Raw genomic sequence first — 17,915 nt, 5'->3', positions numbered from 1 at the left:
GTGCCGGGTGGAGATTATAACAGAACATGGCCAAGATGTTCAAATGTTCATAAATGACCAGCATGGTCAAATAATAATGATCACAGGTAGAACAGTTGAAACTGGAGCAGCAGCACGGCCAGGTGGACTGGGGACAGCAAGGAGTCATCATGTCAGGTAATCCTGAGGCATGGTCCTAGGGCTCAGGTCCTCCGAGAGAGGGAGAAAGAGAGAATTAGAGAGGGCATACTTAAATTCACACAGGACAACGGATAGGACAGGAGAAGTACTCCAGATATAACAAACTGACCCTAGCCCCCTGACACACAAACTACTGCAGCATAAATACTGGAGGCTGAGACAGGAGGGGTCAGGAGACACTGTGGCCCCATCCGAGGACACCCCCGGACAGGGCCAAACAGGAAGGATATAACCCCACCCACTTTGCCAAAGCACAGCCCCCACACCACTAGAGGGATATCTTCAACCACCAACTTACCATCCTGAGACAAGGCCGAGTATAGCCCACAAAGATCTCCGCCACGGCACAACCCAAAGAGGGGGCGCCAACCCAGACAGGAAGATCACATCAGTGACTCAACCCACTCAAGTGACACACCCCTCCTAGGGACGGTATGAAAGAGCCCTAGTAAGCCAGTGACTCAGCCCCTGTAATAGGGTTAGAGGCAGAGAATCCCAGTGGAAAGAGGGGAACTGGCCAGGCAGAGACAGCAAGGGCGGTTCATTGCTTCAGAGCCTTTCCGTTCACCTTCCCACTCCTGGGCCAGACTACACTCAATCATATGACCCACTGAAGAGATGAGTCTTCAGTAAAGACTTAAAGGTTGAGACTGAGTTTGCGTCTCTCACATGGATAGGCAGATCATTCCATAAAAATGGAGCTCTATAGGAGAAAGCCCTGCCTCCAGCTGTTTGCTAAGAAATTCTAGGGACAATTAGGAGGCCTGCGTTTTGTGACACAGTAACAACACGACTCCCACCCGCCACCACATGGTCCCAACAATTTTGCGCCCTATATGCATAAAAGTACATTTAAATTACCAGAGATTCTCACATTAAATTGTATTATTAGGCCACTATGCACGATGTAGATTGAAGAGAGCAGAGCTGGAGAGACTTACTTTCTCTCAAACTATTTTTTTTATAGCTTACCTTTTTTTTTTTGGAGTGGGAAGATTTTCAGACTGAGAAATATGGGTGATCAATATTTAAGCTTATTCCTAAGCAATGTAGTAAACTACTTAGGAAGTACATTTCCTTGGAAAGATAACTACCCAGTGCTTCTCCACACAGGTTATATCCTAGTCTATTTAAATGAGACCACACATGCACCTGGTTTCTCAGATATGGCTACTGAACTTGAAACAGCAAGAATGATGACAGCGACACTTGCTATGTTTTGCATAGACCTATAGGATATAGCCTACCTTTTTAGGAGGACGATTTGCAGGCAGAGACAGACAAATTGGTAACCAATACTTATTGAAATTGAAAATGTGCAACGCTCGCGCACCATTGTAGCCTTTTTCCTTTTCAATGAATACATTTGAGTGCACTTTGACTCACGTTGGTTGAACGCCCTCTACTCCTTTCCATTATCAATAGCCTATTTACAGACATTGTAGTAAACTACAGGCTAATAATATTTAAGTTAACTGCCACGTGATTCTCCGACCATGTATACAGCCTAGTCTATTTCAATGAGACCACACATACTAGGGACACTTGAACACTCACACCCAACTAGGAGAGGAAGGCTACTGATGTTGAAGCAGCGAATTCTGAGCGTGTGAATAAATATGTGCTTGTAATACAATAGCTAGGCTAACGCATACAAAGCAGAAAGAGGCCCGTTTCCAAATCATCTGTGGGACAACAAAAAATATTCTAATCCGACTGTTCGCAGCACGAACAATGCCGACCACACTGCAATGATCTCTGTCTGGACTCTCAGGCATCACAAGGGAATGCAGCCCTCTAGTGTATGGTCAGTACACAACACTACTCATCATGTCTTAGCAGGATCAGATGGTGACAGTGGTCCCAACAGGGTCAGACAGCCAGGGAAGACCAGTCTACAGAGCTCAGCTGAATTTTTCAGTACATTAACAATATCAGTGAATGACACAGTTCCATCTTGAATTGATGGGTAGACTTACAGTAGCTACAGGACAGAAGCTTAAAGCTACAGTCTGGGATCTGGGAATAACAATTATTGAATAATTTCAATTATTGAACCATTGATTATTTTCTTGGATAATATAATGTACACCAAGGTAATTCTTTGTCATGCCTGATCTTATGAGGATCAGATGGTGACAGGGGTCTCAGCAGGGTCAGGTAACCAGGGAAGACCAGTCTGTGATGGTGACAGGGGTCTCAGCAGGGTCAGGTAACCATTGAAGACCAGTCTGTGATGATGATAGGGGTCTCAGCAGGGTCAGACAGCCAAGGAAGACCGGTCTGTGATGATGATAGGGGTCTCAGCAGGGTCAGGTAACCATTGAAGACCAGTCAGTGATGATGATAGGGGTCTCAGCAGGGTCAGGTAACCATTGAAGACCAGTCTGTGATGATGATAGGGGTCTCAGCAGGGTCAGGTAACCATTGAAGACCAGTCAGTGATGATGATAGGGGTCTCAGCAGGGTCAGGTAACCATTGAAGACCAGTCTGTGATGATGATAGGGGTCTCAGCAGGGTCAGGCAGCCAAGGAAGACCAGTCTGTGATGATGATATAGGGGTCTCAGGGGACCAGTCTGTGATGATGATAGGGGTCTCAGCAGGGTCAGGCAGCCAAGGAAGACCAGTCTGTGATGATGATAGGGGGGTCTCAGCAGGGTCAGGCAGCCAAGGAAGACCAGTCTGTGATGATGATAGGGGTCTCAGCAGGGTCAGGCAGCCAAGGAAGACCAGTCTGTGATGATGATAGGGGTCTCAGCAGGGTCAGGTAACCATTGAAGACCAGTCTGTGATGATGATAGGGGTCTCAGCAGGGTCAGGTAACCATTGAAGACCAGTCTGTGATGATGATAGGGGTCTCAGCAGGGTCAGGCAGCCTGAAGACCGGTCTGTGATGATGATGATAGGGGTCTCAGCAGGGTCAGGTAACCATTGAAGACCAGTCTGTGATGATGATAGGGGTCTCAGCAGGGTCAGGTAACCATTGAAGACCAGTCTGTGATGATGATAGGGGTCTCAGCAGGGTCAGGTAACCATTGAAGACCGGTCTGTGATGATGATAGGGGTCTCAGCAGGGTCAGGTAACCATTGAAGACCGGTCTGTGATGATGATAGGGGGGTCTCAGCAGAAGGTCAGGTAACCATTGAAGACCGGTCTGTGATGATGATAGGGGTCTCAGCAGGGTCAGGTAACCATTGAAGCAGCCATCATTGACCGGTCTGTGATGATGATAGGGGTCTCAGCAGGGTCAGGTAACCATTGAAGACCGGTCTGTGATGATGATGATGATAGGGGGTCTCAGCAGGGTCAGGTAACCATTGAAGACCAGTCTGTGATGATGATAGTCTGTGATGGGGTCTCAGCAGGGTCAGGTAACCATTGAAGACCAGTCTGTGATGATGATAGGGGGTCTCAGCAGGGTCAGGTAACCATTGAAGACCAGTCTGTGATGATGATAGGGGTCTCAGCAGGGTCAGGTAACCATTGAAGACCAGTCTGTGATGATGATAGGGGTCTCAGCAGGGTCAGGTAACCATTGAAGACCAGTCTGTGATGATGATAGGGGTCTCAGCAGGGTCAGGTAACCATTGAAGACCAGTCTGTGATGATGATAGGGGTCTCAGCAGGGTCAGGTAACCATTGAAGACCAGTCTGTGATGATGATAGGGGTCTCAGCAGGGTCAGGTAACCATTGAAGACCAGTCTGTGATGATGATAGTCTCAGCAGGGTCAGGTAACCATTGAAGACCAGTCTGTGATGATGATAGGGGTCTCAGCAGGGTCAGGTAACCATTGAAGACCAGTCTGTGATGATGATAGGGGTCTCAGCAGGGTCAGGTAACCATTGAAGACCAGTCTGTGATGATGATAGGGGTCTCAGCAGGGTCAGGTAACCATTGAAGACCAGTCTGTGATGATAGGGGTCTCAGCAGGGTCAGGTAACCATTGAAGACCAGTCTGTGATGATGATAGGGGTCTCAGCAGGGTCAGGTAACCATTGAAGACCAGTCTGTGGTGATGATAGGGGTCTCAGCAGGGTCAGGTAACCATTGAAGACCAGTCTGTCTCAGATGATGATGATGATAGGGGTCTCAGCAGGGTCAGGTAACCATTGAAGACCAGTCTGTGATGATGATATGGGGTCTCAGCAGGGTCAGGTAACCATTGAAGACCAGTCTGTGATGATGATAGGGGTCTCAGCAGGGTCAGGTCTGTGATGATGATAGCCAGGGTCAGTAACCATTGAAGACCAGTCTGTGATGATGATAGGGGTCTCAGTAGGGTCAGGTAACCATTGAAGACCAGTCTGTGATGATGATAGGGGTCTCAGCAGGGTCAGGCAGCCAAGGAAGACCAGTCTGTGATGATGATAGGGGCAGGGTCAGGCAGCCAAGGAAGACCAGTCTGTGATGATGATCAGCAGGGTCAGGGGTCTCAGCAGGGTCAGGTAACCATTGAAGACCAGTCTGTGATGATGATAGGGGTCTCAGCAGGGTCAGGTGAAGACCAGTCAGGGGTCTCAGCAGGGTCAGGCAGCCAAGGAAGACCAGTCTGTGATGATGATCTCAGCAGGGGGTGAAGACCAGTCTGTGATGATGATAGGGGTCTCAGCAGGGTCAAGAGGAAGACCAGTCTGTGATGATGATAGGGTCTCAGCAGGGTCAGGTAACCATTGAAGACCAGTCTGTGATGATGATAGGGGTCTCAGCAGGGTCAGGTAACCATTGAAGACCGGTCTGTGATGATGATAGGGGTCTCAGCAGGGTCAGGTAACCATTGAAGACCGGTCTGTGATGATGATAGGGGTCTCAGCAGGGTCAGGTAACCATTGAAGCCATTGAAGACCATTGAAGGTCTGTGATGATGATAGGGGTCTCAGCAGGGTCAGGTAACCATTGAAGACCGGTCTGTGATGATGATGATAGGGGTCTCAGCAGGGTCAGGTAACCATTGAAGACCAGTCTGTGATGATGATAGGGGTCTCAGCAGGGTCAGGTAACCATTGAAGACCAGTCTGTGATGATGATAGGGGTCTCAGCAGGGTCAGGTAACCATTGAAGACCAGTCTGTGATGATGATAGGGGTCTCAGCAGGGTCAGGTAACCATTGAAGACCAGTCTGTGATGATGATAGGGGTCTCAGCAGGGTCAGGTAACCATTGAAGGGTCTGTGATGAAGGGTCAGGTAACCATTGAAGACCAGTCTAACCATTGAAGACCAGCAGGGTCAGGGTCAGGTAACCATTGAAGACCAGTCTGTGATGATGATAGGGGTCTCAGCAGGGTCAGGTAACCATTGAAGACCAGTCTGTGATGATGATAGGGGTCTCAGCAGGGTCAGGTAACCATTGAAGACCAGTCTGTGATGATGATAGGGGTCTCAGCAGGGTCAGGTAACCATTGAAGACCAGTCTGTGATGATGATAGGGGGTCTCAGCAGGGTCAGGTAACCATTGAAGACCAGTCTGTGATGATGATAGGGGATGAGTCTGTGATGATGATAGGGGTCTCAGCAGGGTCAGGTAACCATTGAAGACCAGTCTGTGATGATGATAGGGGTCTCAGCAGGGTCAGGTAACCATTGAAGACCAGTCTGTGATGATGATCAGCAGGGTCAGGTAACCATTGAAGACCAGTCTGTGATGATGATAGGGGGTAACCATTGAAGACCAGTCTGTGATGATGATAGGGGTCTCAGCAGGGTCAGGTAACCATTGAAGACCAGTCTGTGATGATGATAGGGGGTCTCAGCAGGGTCAGGTAACCATTGAAGACCAGTCTGTGATGATGATCAGCAGGGGGTAACCATTGAAGACCAGTCTGTGATGATGATAGGGTCAGGGGTAACCATTGAAGACCAGTCTGTGATGATGATATGGGGTCTCAGTAACCAGGGTCAGGTAACCATTGAAGACCAGTCTGTGATGATGATAGGGTCTCAGCAGGGTCAGGTAACCATTGAAGACCAGTCTGTGATGATGATAGGGGTCTCAGCAGGGTCAGGTAACCATTGAAGACCCAGTCTGTGATGATGATAGGGGTCTCAGCAGGGATAGGGTCTCAGCAGGGTCAGGTAACCATTGAAGACCCGTCTGTGATGATGATAGGGGGTCTCAGCAGGGTCAGGTAACCATTGAAGACCAGTCTGTGATGATGATAGGGGGTCTCAGCAGGGTCAGGTAACCATTGAAGACCAGTCTGTGATGATGATAGGGGTCTCAGCAGGGTCAGGTAACCATTGAAGACCAGTCTGTGATGATGATAGGGGTCTCAGCAGGGTCAGGTAACCATTGAAGACCAGTCTGATGGCGCTGAGGTACATTTGAAGATGCAACACCTTTTATTCTCTCTGTGCAGCAAACACTGGACAAGCAATAAGCTTCAAAGATGTAAACTATTTTAAGGCAGTCTGACTAACCTCTAAAGTTGATTTCCAAACTGTATCAAGGGTTGATAGAGGCTTTTCCCGATGACACAAAACAAAAATGTGATGAAGACCCGGTAGAAGCTATTGATGATGATGAATGGATACAGATCTGTTCGAATTGCCAGTCATGTTCCTATAATATTAGACATAAATGACTGCAGGTTAAAACCATCCATAGAACGTTCTATAAGCCAGTGAAACTGAATATCATACACTGAGAAATGTCATTGCTCTGCTGGAGGTGTAAAACACAATAGGGACATATTTGCATATGTTATGTTCTTGTGAAAGCTGGCAGAATTCTGGCAAAGAGTATGTTCTTTTATCTCACCATATCTACAGGTTCTCCCTTCTCCCTGTTTTTGTTTGCTTGGAAATGTTGATACTGGAGACTTATCTGAAGAAACTGTGTAACCTAGCATTTATAGTGGCTAAGAAATGCACATTAATTGGAAGATTGGTTATCCTCCCACAATGTCAAGTTATGTATTGCTAGCTTGAGTTTATTACTAGACTAAGGGTATACGGGGGAACTTTCATAAGACCTGGATGCCTTATGGAATACAGTACAGTTAAAGGAGTTTGTATTGAAAACATGCCCTCGTCAGGGGAGATACCTATTTAGGCAAACCCTCGCTGCTGGGCTTGCTCAGTCCTGTGGGTTGTCACTCTGGCCTTGGCCTAACACCCCCAAAACATTCAAAACATTCAAAATAAATGAATGTTTCACCAAGGTCTTAAAGCTGACTGGGGTGTGTTGTGTAGAGGTCAACCGATTTATGATTTTTCAACGCCGATACCGATTATTGGAGGACCAAAAAAGCCGATGCCGATTAACCAGCCATTTTTTAAATATATTTTTATATATATTTATTTGTAATAATGACAATTACAACAATACTGAATGAACACTTATTTTAACTTAATATATTACATCAATAAAAATACATTTAGCCTCAAATAAATGAAACATGTTCAATTTGGTTTAAATAATGCAAAAACAAAGTGTTGGAGAAGAAAGTAAAAGTGCAATATGTGCCATGTAAGAAAGCTAACGTTTAAGTTCCTTGCTCAGAACATATGAACATATGAAAGCTGGTGGTTATTTTTGAAATGAGTCTTCAATATTCCCAGGTAAGAAGTTTTAGGTTGTAGTTATTATAGGACTATTTCTCTCTCTACCATTTGTATTTCATATACCTTTGACTATTTTATGTTCTAATAGGTACTTTAGTATTGCCAACCTAATCTCGGGAGTTGATAGGCTTGAAGTCATAAACAATGCAATGCCTGAAGCACAGCAAAGAACTGCTGGCAAATGCAGGAAAGTGCTGTTTGAATGAATGCTTACGAGCCTGCTGCTGCCTACCACCGCTCAGTCAGACTGCTCTATCAAATCATAGACTTAATTATAACATAACACACAGAAAAAAGGAGCCTCGGGTCATTAATATGGTCAAATCCGGAAACTATCATTTCGAAAACAAAACGGTTATTCTTTCAGTGAAATACGGAACCCTTACGTATTTTATCTAACGGGTGGCATCCATCAGTCTAAATATTGCTCTTATATTGCACAACCTTCAATGTTATGTCATAATTATGTACAATTCTGGCAAATTAATTACGGTCTTTGTTAAGAAGAAATGGTCTTCACACAGTTCGCAACGAGCCAGGCGGCCCAAACTGTTGCATTTACCCTGACTCTGCTTGCACTGAACGCAAGAGAAGTGACACAATTTCCCTAGTTAAAATAAATTCATGTTAGCAGGAAATATTAACTAAATATGCAGGTTTAAAAAATATATACTAGTGTATTGATTTTAAGAAAGGCATTGATGTTTATGGTTAGGTACACATTGGTGCAACGACAGTGCTTTTTTTGCGAATGCGCTTTTATTAAATCATCACCCGTTTGGTGAAGTAGGCTGTGATTCAATGATAAATTAACTGGCACCGCATTATATGCAATGCAGGACAAGCTAGATAAACTAGTAATATCATCAACCATGTGTAGTTAACTAGTGATTATGTTAAGATTGATAGTTTTTTATAAGATAAGTTTAATGCTAGCTAGCTCCTTGCTGGACTCTCATAACAGGTCGTCAGCCTGCCACGCAGTCTCCTCGTGGAGTGCAATGTAATCGGCCATAAAACGGTGTCCAAAAATGCTGATTACCGATTGTTATGAAAACTTGAAATCGGCCCTAATTAATCAGCCATTCCAATTAATCGGTCGACCTCTAGTGTTGGGTTGGGGCGCTGCAGGGTGGTGGACCCCTAGGGGCAGAACGGGGCGACCCAGCTATATTGTGTGTAAGTAAAAAGAGCTCTACAGTACTATTAGTACTATGAGATTCATTATATGGAGGATTTGCTGTTTCTGTGTGGTAATGTATATTTGAGGTGATATGTGTTTTTAATGTTTTTGTTTCCAAACCTTTCTCTTGGGAATTAAAAAAATGTAAGGTGGGAGGGAACTGGGAAGGAAATTGTGTTGGGAGATAGTTGATATACACTGCTCAGAAAAATAAAGGGAACACTAAAATAACACATCCTAGATCTGAATGAATGAAATATTCTCATTAAATACTTTTTTCTTTACATAGTTGAATGTGCTGACAACAAAATCACACAAAAATGATCAATGGAAATCAAATTTATCAACCCATGGGGGTCTGGATTTGGAGTAACACTCAAAATTAAAGTGGAAAACCACACTACAGGCTGATCCAACTTTGATGTAATGTCCTTAAAACAAGTCAAAATTAGGCTCAGTAGTGTGTGGCCTCCACGTGCCTATATGACCTCCCTACAACGCCTGGGCATGCTCCTGATGAGGTGGCGGATGGTCTCCTGAGGGATCTCCTCCCAGACCTGGACTAAAGCATCCGCCAACTCCTGGACAGTCTGTGGTGCAACGTGGCGTTGGTGGATGGAGCGAGACATGATGTCCCAGATGTGCTCAATTGTTGTTTTTGCCCTCCTACGGCCTCCTCCACGTCTCCTTATGTACTGGCCTGTCTCCTGGTAGCGCCTCCATGCTCTGGACACTACGCTGACAGACACAGCAAACCTTCTTGCCACAGCTCGCATTGATGTGCCATCCTGGATGAGCTGCACTACCTGAGCCACTTGTGTGGGTTGTAGACCCCGTCTCATGCTACCACTAGAGTGAAAGCACCGCCAGCATTCAAAAGTGACCAAAACATCAGCCAGGAGGCATAGGAACTGAGAAGTGGTCTGTGGTCACCACCTGTAGTACCACTCCTTTATTGGGGGTGTCTTGCTAATTGCCTAGAATTTCCACCTGTTGTCTATTCCATTTGCACAACAGCATGTGACATTTATTGTCAATCAGTGTTGCTTCCTAAGTGGACAGTTTGATTTCACAGAAGTGTGATTGACTTGTGGAGTTACATTGTGTTGTTTAAGTGTTCCCTTTATTTTTTTTGAGTAGTGTATATTGACTAGACTGGTGGAGGTCGGGCGTGCAGGTGGCCTGGGCTGGCTGGGCGGTTTGGCTGAAATTTGATATAGAGGATGTCTTAATAAAGACAATCAAAAGTCTGTATTTTTTTTCAAGTTTTGTTCATTTGTTAGTCTTGGTTAAAGGTGCAACACAATATTTATTATTGATCAAAAGTCTTTATTAATCACTGAAACATATTTAATAATGATCTCTTACCAAGCTTAATTACATTTTGTTCTAAATCGAGACGACTCGTTGGGATTGTGTAAAAATGCAGGAAGTTCGCTTTAGATGACCCCAAAAACTCTAGGAGAGAACCTGACGGGGGATCTGGGGGTCATGTCCCCCTCACTTCTCAAACAAAAGTGGCACCTGTGGGGAGCCAGGCAATTTATATATGGGGCGTTTCAATGTTCCTCATTGAAACAATTGCATGGAATTTCATTGTACTTCCAGAATTGAAATGGAATTAACCCCAACCCTGCTATCAAGCTAGTAGGCTTAACTACTTCAATCTTGTGTGTGTGCAAGTGTGTTAGTAGTGAATTTGTCATTGATTCATGCCTGTCTTATTTCAGAACCGAGCAGGGTCACACCAGATTTCAGAACCGAGCAGGGTCACACCAGATTTCAGAACCGAGCAGGGTCACACCAGATTTCAGAACCGAGCAGGGTCACACCAGATTTCAGAACCGAGCAGGGTCATACCAGATTTCAGAACCGAGCAGGGTCACACCAGATTTCAGAACCGAGCAGGGTCACACCAGATTTCAGAACCGAGCAGGGTCACACCAGATTTCAGAACCGAGCAGGGTCATACCAGATTTCAGAACCGAGCAGGGTCACACCAGATTTCAGAACCGAGCAGGGTCACACCAGATTTCAGAACCGAGCAGGGTCACACCAGATTTCAGAACCGAGCAGGGTCACCAGATTTCAGAACCGAGCAGGGTCATACCAGATTTCAGAACCGAGCAGGGTCACACCAGATTTCAGAACCGAGCAGGGTCACACCAGATTTCAGAACCGAGCAGGGTCACACCAGATTTCAGAACCGAGCAGGGTCATACCAGATTTCAGAACCGAGCAGGGTCACACCAGATTTCAGAACCGAGCAGGGTCACACCAGATTTCAGAACCGAGCAGGGTCACACCAGATTTCAGAACCGAGCAGGGTCACACCAGATTTCACGTAGTGGCATATATAATTACAGTTGTCCCGGGGAACTTTGGGGTGTTTGGTCTGTGGGAGGCTGGAAGCAGACGTAGGCCTACAGACATTGACAATCGTGTGTGTGTGTGTGTGTGTGTGTGTGTGTGTGTGTGTGTGTGTGTGTGTACGTACACTGCAGGTGTGAGAGCTGCCAGTGCTGGGACAGTCTGTCCGTGTGTGTGTCAGTTGACTGGCACAGTGCGGAATGCAAGATGCTGCTCTCCCTTGGGATGCTGATGCTGTCTGCCACACAGATCTACACCATCTTCACCGTGCAGCTCTTCGCCTTCCTCAACCTGCTGCCCGTTGAGGCCGACATCTCTGCCGTGAGTCAGACAGAGACGGGCTGAAGGATAGACACGCAGACAGAGACGGGCTGAAGGATAGACACGCAGACAGAGACGGGCTGAAGGATAGACACGCAGACAGAGACGGGCTGAAGGATAGACACGCAGACAGAGACGGGCTGAAGGATAGACACGCAGACAGAGACGGGCTGAAGGATAGACACGCAGACAGAGACGGGCTGAAGGATAGACACGCAGACAGAGACGGGCTGAAGGATAGACACGCAGACAGAGACGGGCTGAAGGATAGACACGCAGACAGAGACTGGCTGAAGGATAGACACGCAGACAGAGACGGGCTGAAGGATAGACACGCAGACAGAGACGGGCTGAAGGATAGACACGCAGACAGAGACGGGCTGAAGGATAGACACGCAGACTATTAGTTATTTAACACCACGTGATGTGATTTGTATTCTTTTTTTTCTCTTTCAGTACACATTTGACAACAAAACAGGTAATTTTGATGACCTGCCTGCACGGTTTGGGTACCGGCTGCCCAGCGATGGACTCAAGGTGGGTACAACAAGGGTCATTTTCTTTCCGGCAAATGCCAATGTTTAATGACGGGCTTACAAATCCCTGCAGTTCATTACACGGACTCGATGAGTCGACCGTTACATATACCCTGTCGTTTTTTTTTACTGCTATTGACACTAGTTAAAATATAACCAATGATATACACTATGTATAGTTTCTCTTTCTCTCTATGGTCAAAGTGTATGCACTGAATATGATGCATTTTGGGATGCAGATTAGTAGTGAGCCCAGTTGTGGGCCAGTGGCCAACCTGGAACTACAGTAAAGTGCACTGTGTTGTGAATGTGTAGCAGCAAGATCACCATGGCTTTCTAATGAGAATGAGGTCATGGGTTGTGAGGTGCCCACTCATTGTTGACCCACACACAGCTGGCAACAGGGCTGACTCATGTCTGCACTTCTAAGCCAGGCCATTGTCGTCGTCCCCAGTGAAGAGCTTGTTTTCCATCGCTATGCTTGCCTTGCTCTCTCACTAGCCTCTCTGTTTGAAACGTCCATGATGAATCGTTCATTTCGGTCTCTTGTTGAAACGTCCATGATGAATCGTTCATTTCGGTCTCTTGTTGAAACGTCCATGATGAATCGTTCATTTCGGTCTCTTGTTGAAACGTCCATGATGAATCGTTCATTTCGGTCTCTTGTTGAAACGTCCATGATGAATCGTTCATTTCGGTCTCTTGTTGAAACGTCCATGATGAATCGTTCATTTCGGTCTCTTGTTGAAACGTCCATGATGAATCGTTCATTTCGGTCTCTTGTTGAAACGTCCATGATGAATCGTTCATTTCGGTCTCTTGTTGAAACGTCCATGATGAATCGTTCATTTCGGTCTCTTGTTGAAACGTCCATGATGAATCGTTCATTTCGGTCTCTTGTTGAAACGTCCATTGAAAAAGAGCATCATTAATTGGTGGTGAACTCCGATAGAGGTGCCCGTTTAGATATAGGTGCAACTGTCCCGGTGCGCCGACGATCACGACAAACAGGAAGTAGGATAGACTACTGGAGGTTTTTGGTGTAATTGACCATGAATGACCATAAAATCACGAACACACGTTTAGCGAAACTGAAAGAGCAAACAACCGCATTTATAACCACGGCAAGGTGACTGGGAATATGGTGGAATACAACGTGTAGTTATGATCTCCGTTAGGCAATCAAACAGACAAAACGTCAGTACAAAGTGGAGTCGCAGTTCAACGGCTCAGACAGGAGACGTATGTGGCAGGGTCTACAGACAATCAGATTCTAAAGGGAAAACCAGCCACGTCACAGACACCGACGTCCTGCTCCCGGACAAGCTAAACGCCTTCGCCCGCTTTGAGGATAACTCCGTGCCACGGATATGGGTCTCTCCCGAGAACTGTGAGCTCACGTTCACCGTGGCCGACATGAGTAAGACATTTAAGCGTGTTAACCCTCAAAAGGCTGCCGGCCCAGACGGCATCCCTAGCCGCGTCCTCAGAGCATGTGCAGACCAGCTGGCTGGAGTGTTTACGGACATATTCAATCTCTCCCTATTCCAGTCTGCTGTACCCACATGCTTCAAGATGTCCACCATTGTTCCTGTACCCAAGAAAGCAAAGGTAACTGAACTCGGATGATGCAAACGCCATTGCACTGCACCCTGCCCTAACCCATCTGGACAAGAGGATTACCGATGTAAGAATGCTGTTCATTGACTTCAGCTCAGCATTCAACAACATAGTACCCTCCAAGCTCATCATTAAGCTCAGGGCCCTGGGTCTGAACCCCGCCCTGTGCAACTGGGTCCTGGACTGACAGGCCGCCCCCCTCCACTATGCTGATCTTTAACACAGGGGCCCCACAAGTTTGGGTGCTCAGCCCCCTCATGTACTCCCTGTTTACTCAATCATCAAGTTTGCAGACAACAACTGTAGGCCTGATTACCAACAATGACGAGACAGCCTACAGGGAGGAGGTGAGGGCCCTGGCAGAGTGGTGCCAGGAAAATATCCATCCCCTCAATGTCAACAAAAGGAAGGAGCTTATCGTGGACCATCCACATTGACGGGGCTGCAGTGTAGAAGGTGAAAAGCTTCTTCAGGCTCAGGATGCACCATTGAGAGCATCCTGTCGGTGTGGTGGGTCATTGTCCTGTTGAAAGACAAATGATAGTCCTACAAAGCGCAAACCACCAATGATCTCATATTTGGACTCAGTAGACAAAAGGACACATTTCCACCGGCCTAATGTCCATTGCTCATGTTTCTTGGCCCAAGCAAGTCTCTTCTTATTATTGGAGTACTTTAATAGTGGTTCAACCATGAAGTCCTGATTTCACGCAGTCTTCTCTGAACAGTTGATGTTGAGATGTCTGTTACTTAAACTTTGTGAAGCATTTATTTGGGCTGCAATTTCTGAGGCTGGGTGAGTTCTTGACATTTTCCGCATTGACTGACCTTCATATCTTAAAGTAATGATGGGCTGTAATTTCTCTTTGCTTATTTTAGCTGTTCTCGCCATAATATGGTCTTGGTCTTTTACTAAATAGGGCTATCTTCTGTATACCAACGCTACGTTGTCACAACACAATTGATTGGCTCAAAACGCATTAATTAAGAAGGAAATAATTCCACAAATTAACTTTTAACAAGGCACGCCTGTTAATTGAAATGCATTCCAGGTGACTACCTCATGAAGCTGGTTAAGAGAATGCCAAGAGTGTGCAAAGCTGTCATCAAGGCAAAGGGTGACTACTTTGAATAATCTCAAATATAAATTTACTTTGATTTGTTTACCACTTTGTGTTGGTTACTACATGATTCCATATGTGTTATTTCATAGTTTTGATGTCTTCGCTATTATTCTACAAGGTAGAAAATTGTCCAAAATGTAAGAAGAACCCTTGAATGAGTAGGTGTGGCCTAACTTTTGACCGGTAATGTATTTTATACTCCAGACTCCCACAATGCTAGACCTTATTTCTATATTTCTTAATTCCATTATTTTACTTTTAGATTTGTGTGTATTGTTAGATATTACTGTATATAGAAATATGTATCGTGTATTGTTAGATGTTACTGTACTGTTGAAGCTAGGAACACAAGCACTTTGCTACACCCGCAATAACATCTGCTAAACGTGTGTATAAAACGTGTCGTCTTTTGAGCTTCTAGTCATGAAATCTATGCAGCCTACTCGATCACTTTTTATAGCTACTGTTTACAGGCCTCCTGGGCCATATACAGCGTTCCTCACTGAGTTCCCTGAATTCCTATCGGACCTTGTAGTCATAGCAGATAATATTCTAATCTTTGGTGACTTTAATATTCACATGGAAAAGTCCACAGACCCACTCCAAAAGGCTTTCGGAGCCATCATCGACTCAGTGGGTTTTGTCCAACATGTCTCTGGACCCACTCACTGTCACAGTCATACGCTGGACCTAGTTTTGTCCCATGGAATAAATGTTGTGGATCTTAATGTTTTTCCTCATAATCCTGGACTATCGGACCACCATTTTATTACGTTTGCAATTGCAACAAATAATCTGCTCAGACCCCAAACCAAGGAACATCAAAAGTCGTGCTATAAATTCACAGACTACACAAAGATTCCTTGATGTCCTTCCAGATTCCCTCTGTCTACCCAAGGACGCCAGAGGACAAAAATCAGTTAACCACCTAACTGAGGAACTCAATTTAACCTTGCGCAATACCCTAGATGCAGTTGCACCCCGAAAAACTAAAAACATTTCTCATAAGAAACTAGCTCCCTGGTACACAGAAAATACCCGAGCTCTGAAGCAAGCTTCCAGAAAATTGGAACGGAAATGGCGCCACACCAAACTGGAAGTCTTCCGACTAGCTTGGAAAGACAGTACCGTGCAGTACCGAAGAGCCCTTACTGCTGCTCGATCATCCTATTTTTCTAACTTAATTGAGGAAAATAAGAACAATCCGAAATTCCTTTTTGATACTGTCGCAAAGCTAACTAAAAAGCAGCATTCCCCAAGAGAGGATGACTTTCACTTTAGCAGTGATAAATTCATGAACTTCTTTGAGGAAAAGATTATGATTATTAGAAAGCAAATTACGGACTCCTCTTTAAATCTGCGTATTCCTTCAAAGCTCAGTTGTCCTGAGTCTGCACAACTCTCCCAGGACCTAGGATCAAGAGAGACGCTCAAGTGTTTTGGTACTATATCTCTTGACACAATGATGAAAATAATCATGGCCTCTAAACCTTCAAGCTACATACTGGACCCTATTCCAACTAAACTACTGAAAGAGCTGCTTCCTGTGCTTGGCCCTCCTATGTTGAACATAATAAACAGCTCTCTATCCACCGGATGTGTACCAAACTCACTAAAAGTGGCAGTAATAAAGCCTCTCTTGAAAAAGCCAAACCTTGATCCAGAAAATATAAAAAACTATAGGCCTATATCGAATCTTCCATTCCTCTCAAAAATTTTAGAAAAGGCTGTTGCGCAGCAACTTACTGCCTTCCTGAAGACAATGTATTCGAAATGCTTCAGTCTGGTTTTAGACCCCATCATAGCACTGAGACGGCACTTGTGAAGGTGGTAAATGACATTTTAATGGCATTAGACCGAGGCTCTGCATCTGTCCTCGTGCTCCTAGACCTTAGTGCTGCTTTTGATACCATCGATCACCACATTCTTTTGGAGAGATTGGAAACCCAAATTGGTCTACACGGACAAGTTCTGGCCTGGTTTAGATCTTATCTGTCGGAAAGATATCAGTTTGTCTCTGTGAATGGTTTGTCCTCTGACAAATCAACTGTAAATTTCGGTGTTCCTCAAGGTTCCGTTTTAGGACCACTATTGTTTTCACTATATTTTACCTCTTGGGGATGTTATTCGAAAACATGTTAACTTTCACTGCTATGCGGATGACACACAGCTGTACATTTCAATGAAACATGGTGAAGCCCCAAAATTGCCCTTGCTAGAAGCATGTGTTTCAGACATAAGGAAGTGGATGGCTGCAAACTTTCTACTTTTAAACTCGGACAAAACAGAGATGCTTGTTCTAGGTCCCAAGAAACAAAGAGATCTTCTGTTGAATCTGACAATTAATCTTAATGGTTGTACAGTCGTCTCAAATAAAACTGTGAAGGACCTCGGCATTACTCTGGACCCTGATCTCTCTTTTGAAGAACATATCAAGACCATTTCAAGGACAGCTTTTTTCCATCTACGTAACATTGCAAAAATCAGAAACTTTCTGTCCAAAAATGATGCAGAAAAATTAATCCATGCTTTTGTCACTTCTAGGTTAGACTACTGCAATGCTCTACTTTCCGTCTACCCGGATAAAGCACTAAATAAACTTCAGTTGGTGGTAAATACGGCTGCTAGAATCCTGACTAGAACCAAAAAATGTGATCATATTACTCCAGTGCTAGCCTCTCTACACTGGCTTCCTGTCAAAGCAAGGGCTGATTTCAAGGTTTTACTGCTAACCTACAAAGCATTACATGGGCTTGCTCCTACCTATCTCTCTGATTTGGTCCTGCCGTACATACCTACACGTACGCTACGGTCACAAGACGCAGGCCTCCTAATTGTCCCTAGAATTTCTAAGCAAACAGCTGGAGGCAGGGCTTTCTCCTATAGAGCTCCATTTTTATGGAACGGTCTGCCTACCCATGTCAGAGACGCAAACTCGGTCTCAACCTTTAAGTCTTTACTGAAGACTCATCTCTTCAGTGGGTCATATGATTGAGTGTAGTCTGGCCCAGGAGT

The 17,915-nt window shown here is 45.1% G+C and overlaps 1 protein-coding gene across 3 annotated transcripts in view; it reads left to right on the top strand.

Annotated features, from left to right (window-relative positions):
- LOC112251992 (E3 ubiquitin-protein ligase RNF13-like) overlaps window positions 1-17,915 on the top strand; it is a 97,461-nt gene that overhangs the window by 2,854 nt on the left and 76,692 nt on the right. For all 3 annotated transcript variants that reach the window (XR_006083569.1, XM_042322913.1, XM_042322914.1), the window contains exons 2-3: window positions 11,434-11,620; window positions 12,077-12,157. Coding sequence is in view for 2 of the 3 variants with exons in the window: in XM_042322913.1 (XP_042178847.1) it covers window positions 11,507-11,620; window positions 12,077-12,157 (195 nt within the window). In the remaining variant the exon portion in view is untranslated. The remainder of the gene's footprint in view (window positions 1-11,433; window positions 11,621-12,076; window positions 12,158-17,915) is intronic.

The sequence above is a fragment of the Oncorhynchus tshawytscha genome, linkage group LG06 (genome assembly GCF_018296145.1).
Source record: "Oncorhynchus tshawytscha isolate Ot180627B linkage group LG06, Otsh_v2.0, whole genome shotgun sequence".
In the NCBI taxonomy this organism is placed as follows: domain Eukaryota; kingdom Metazoa; phylum Chordata; class Actinopteri; order Salmoniformes; family Salmonidae; genus Oncorhynchus; species Oncorhynchus tshawytscha.
This window is presented reverse-complemented; position numbering and strand designations above follow the sequence as displayed.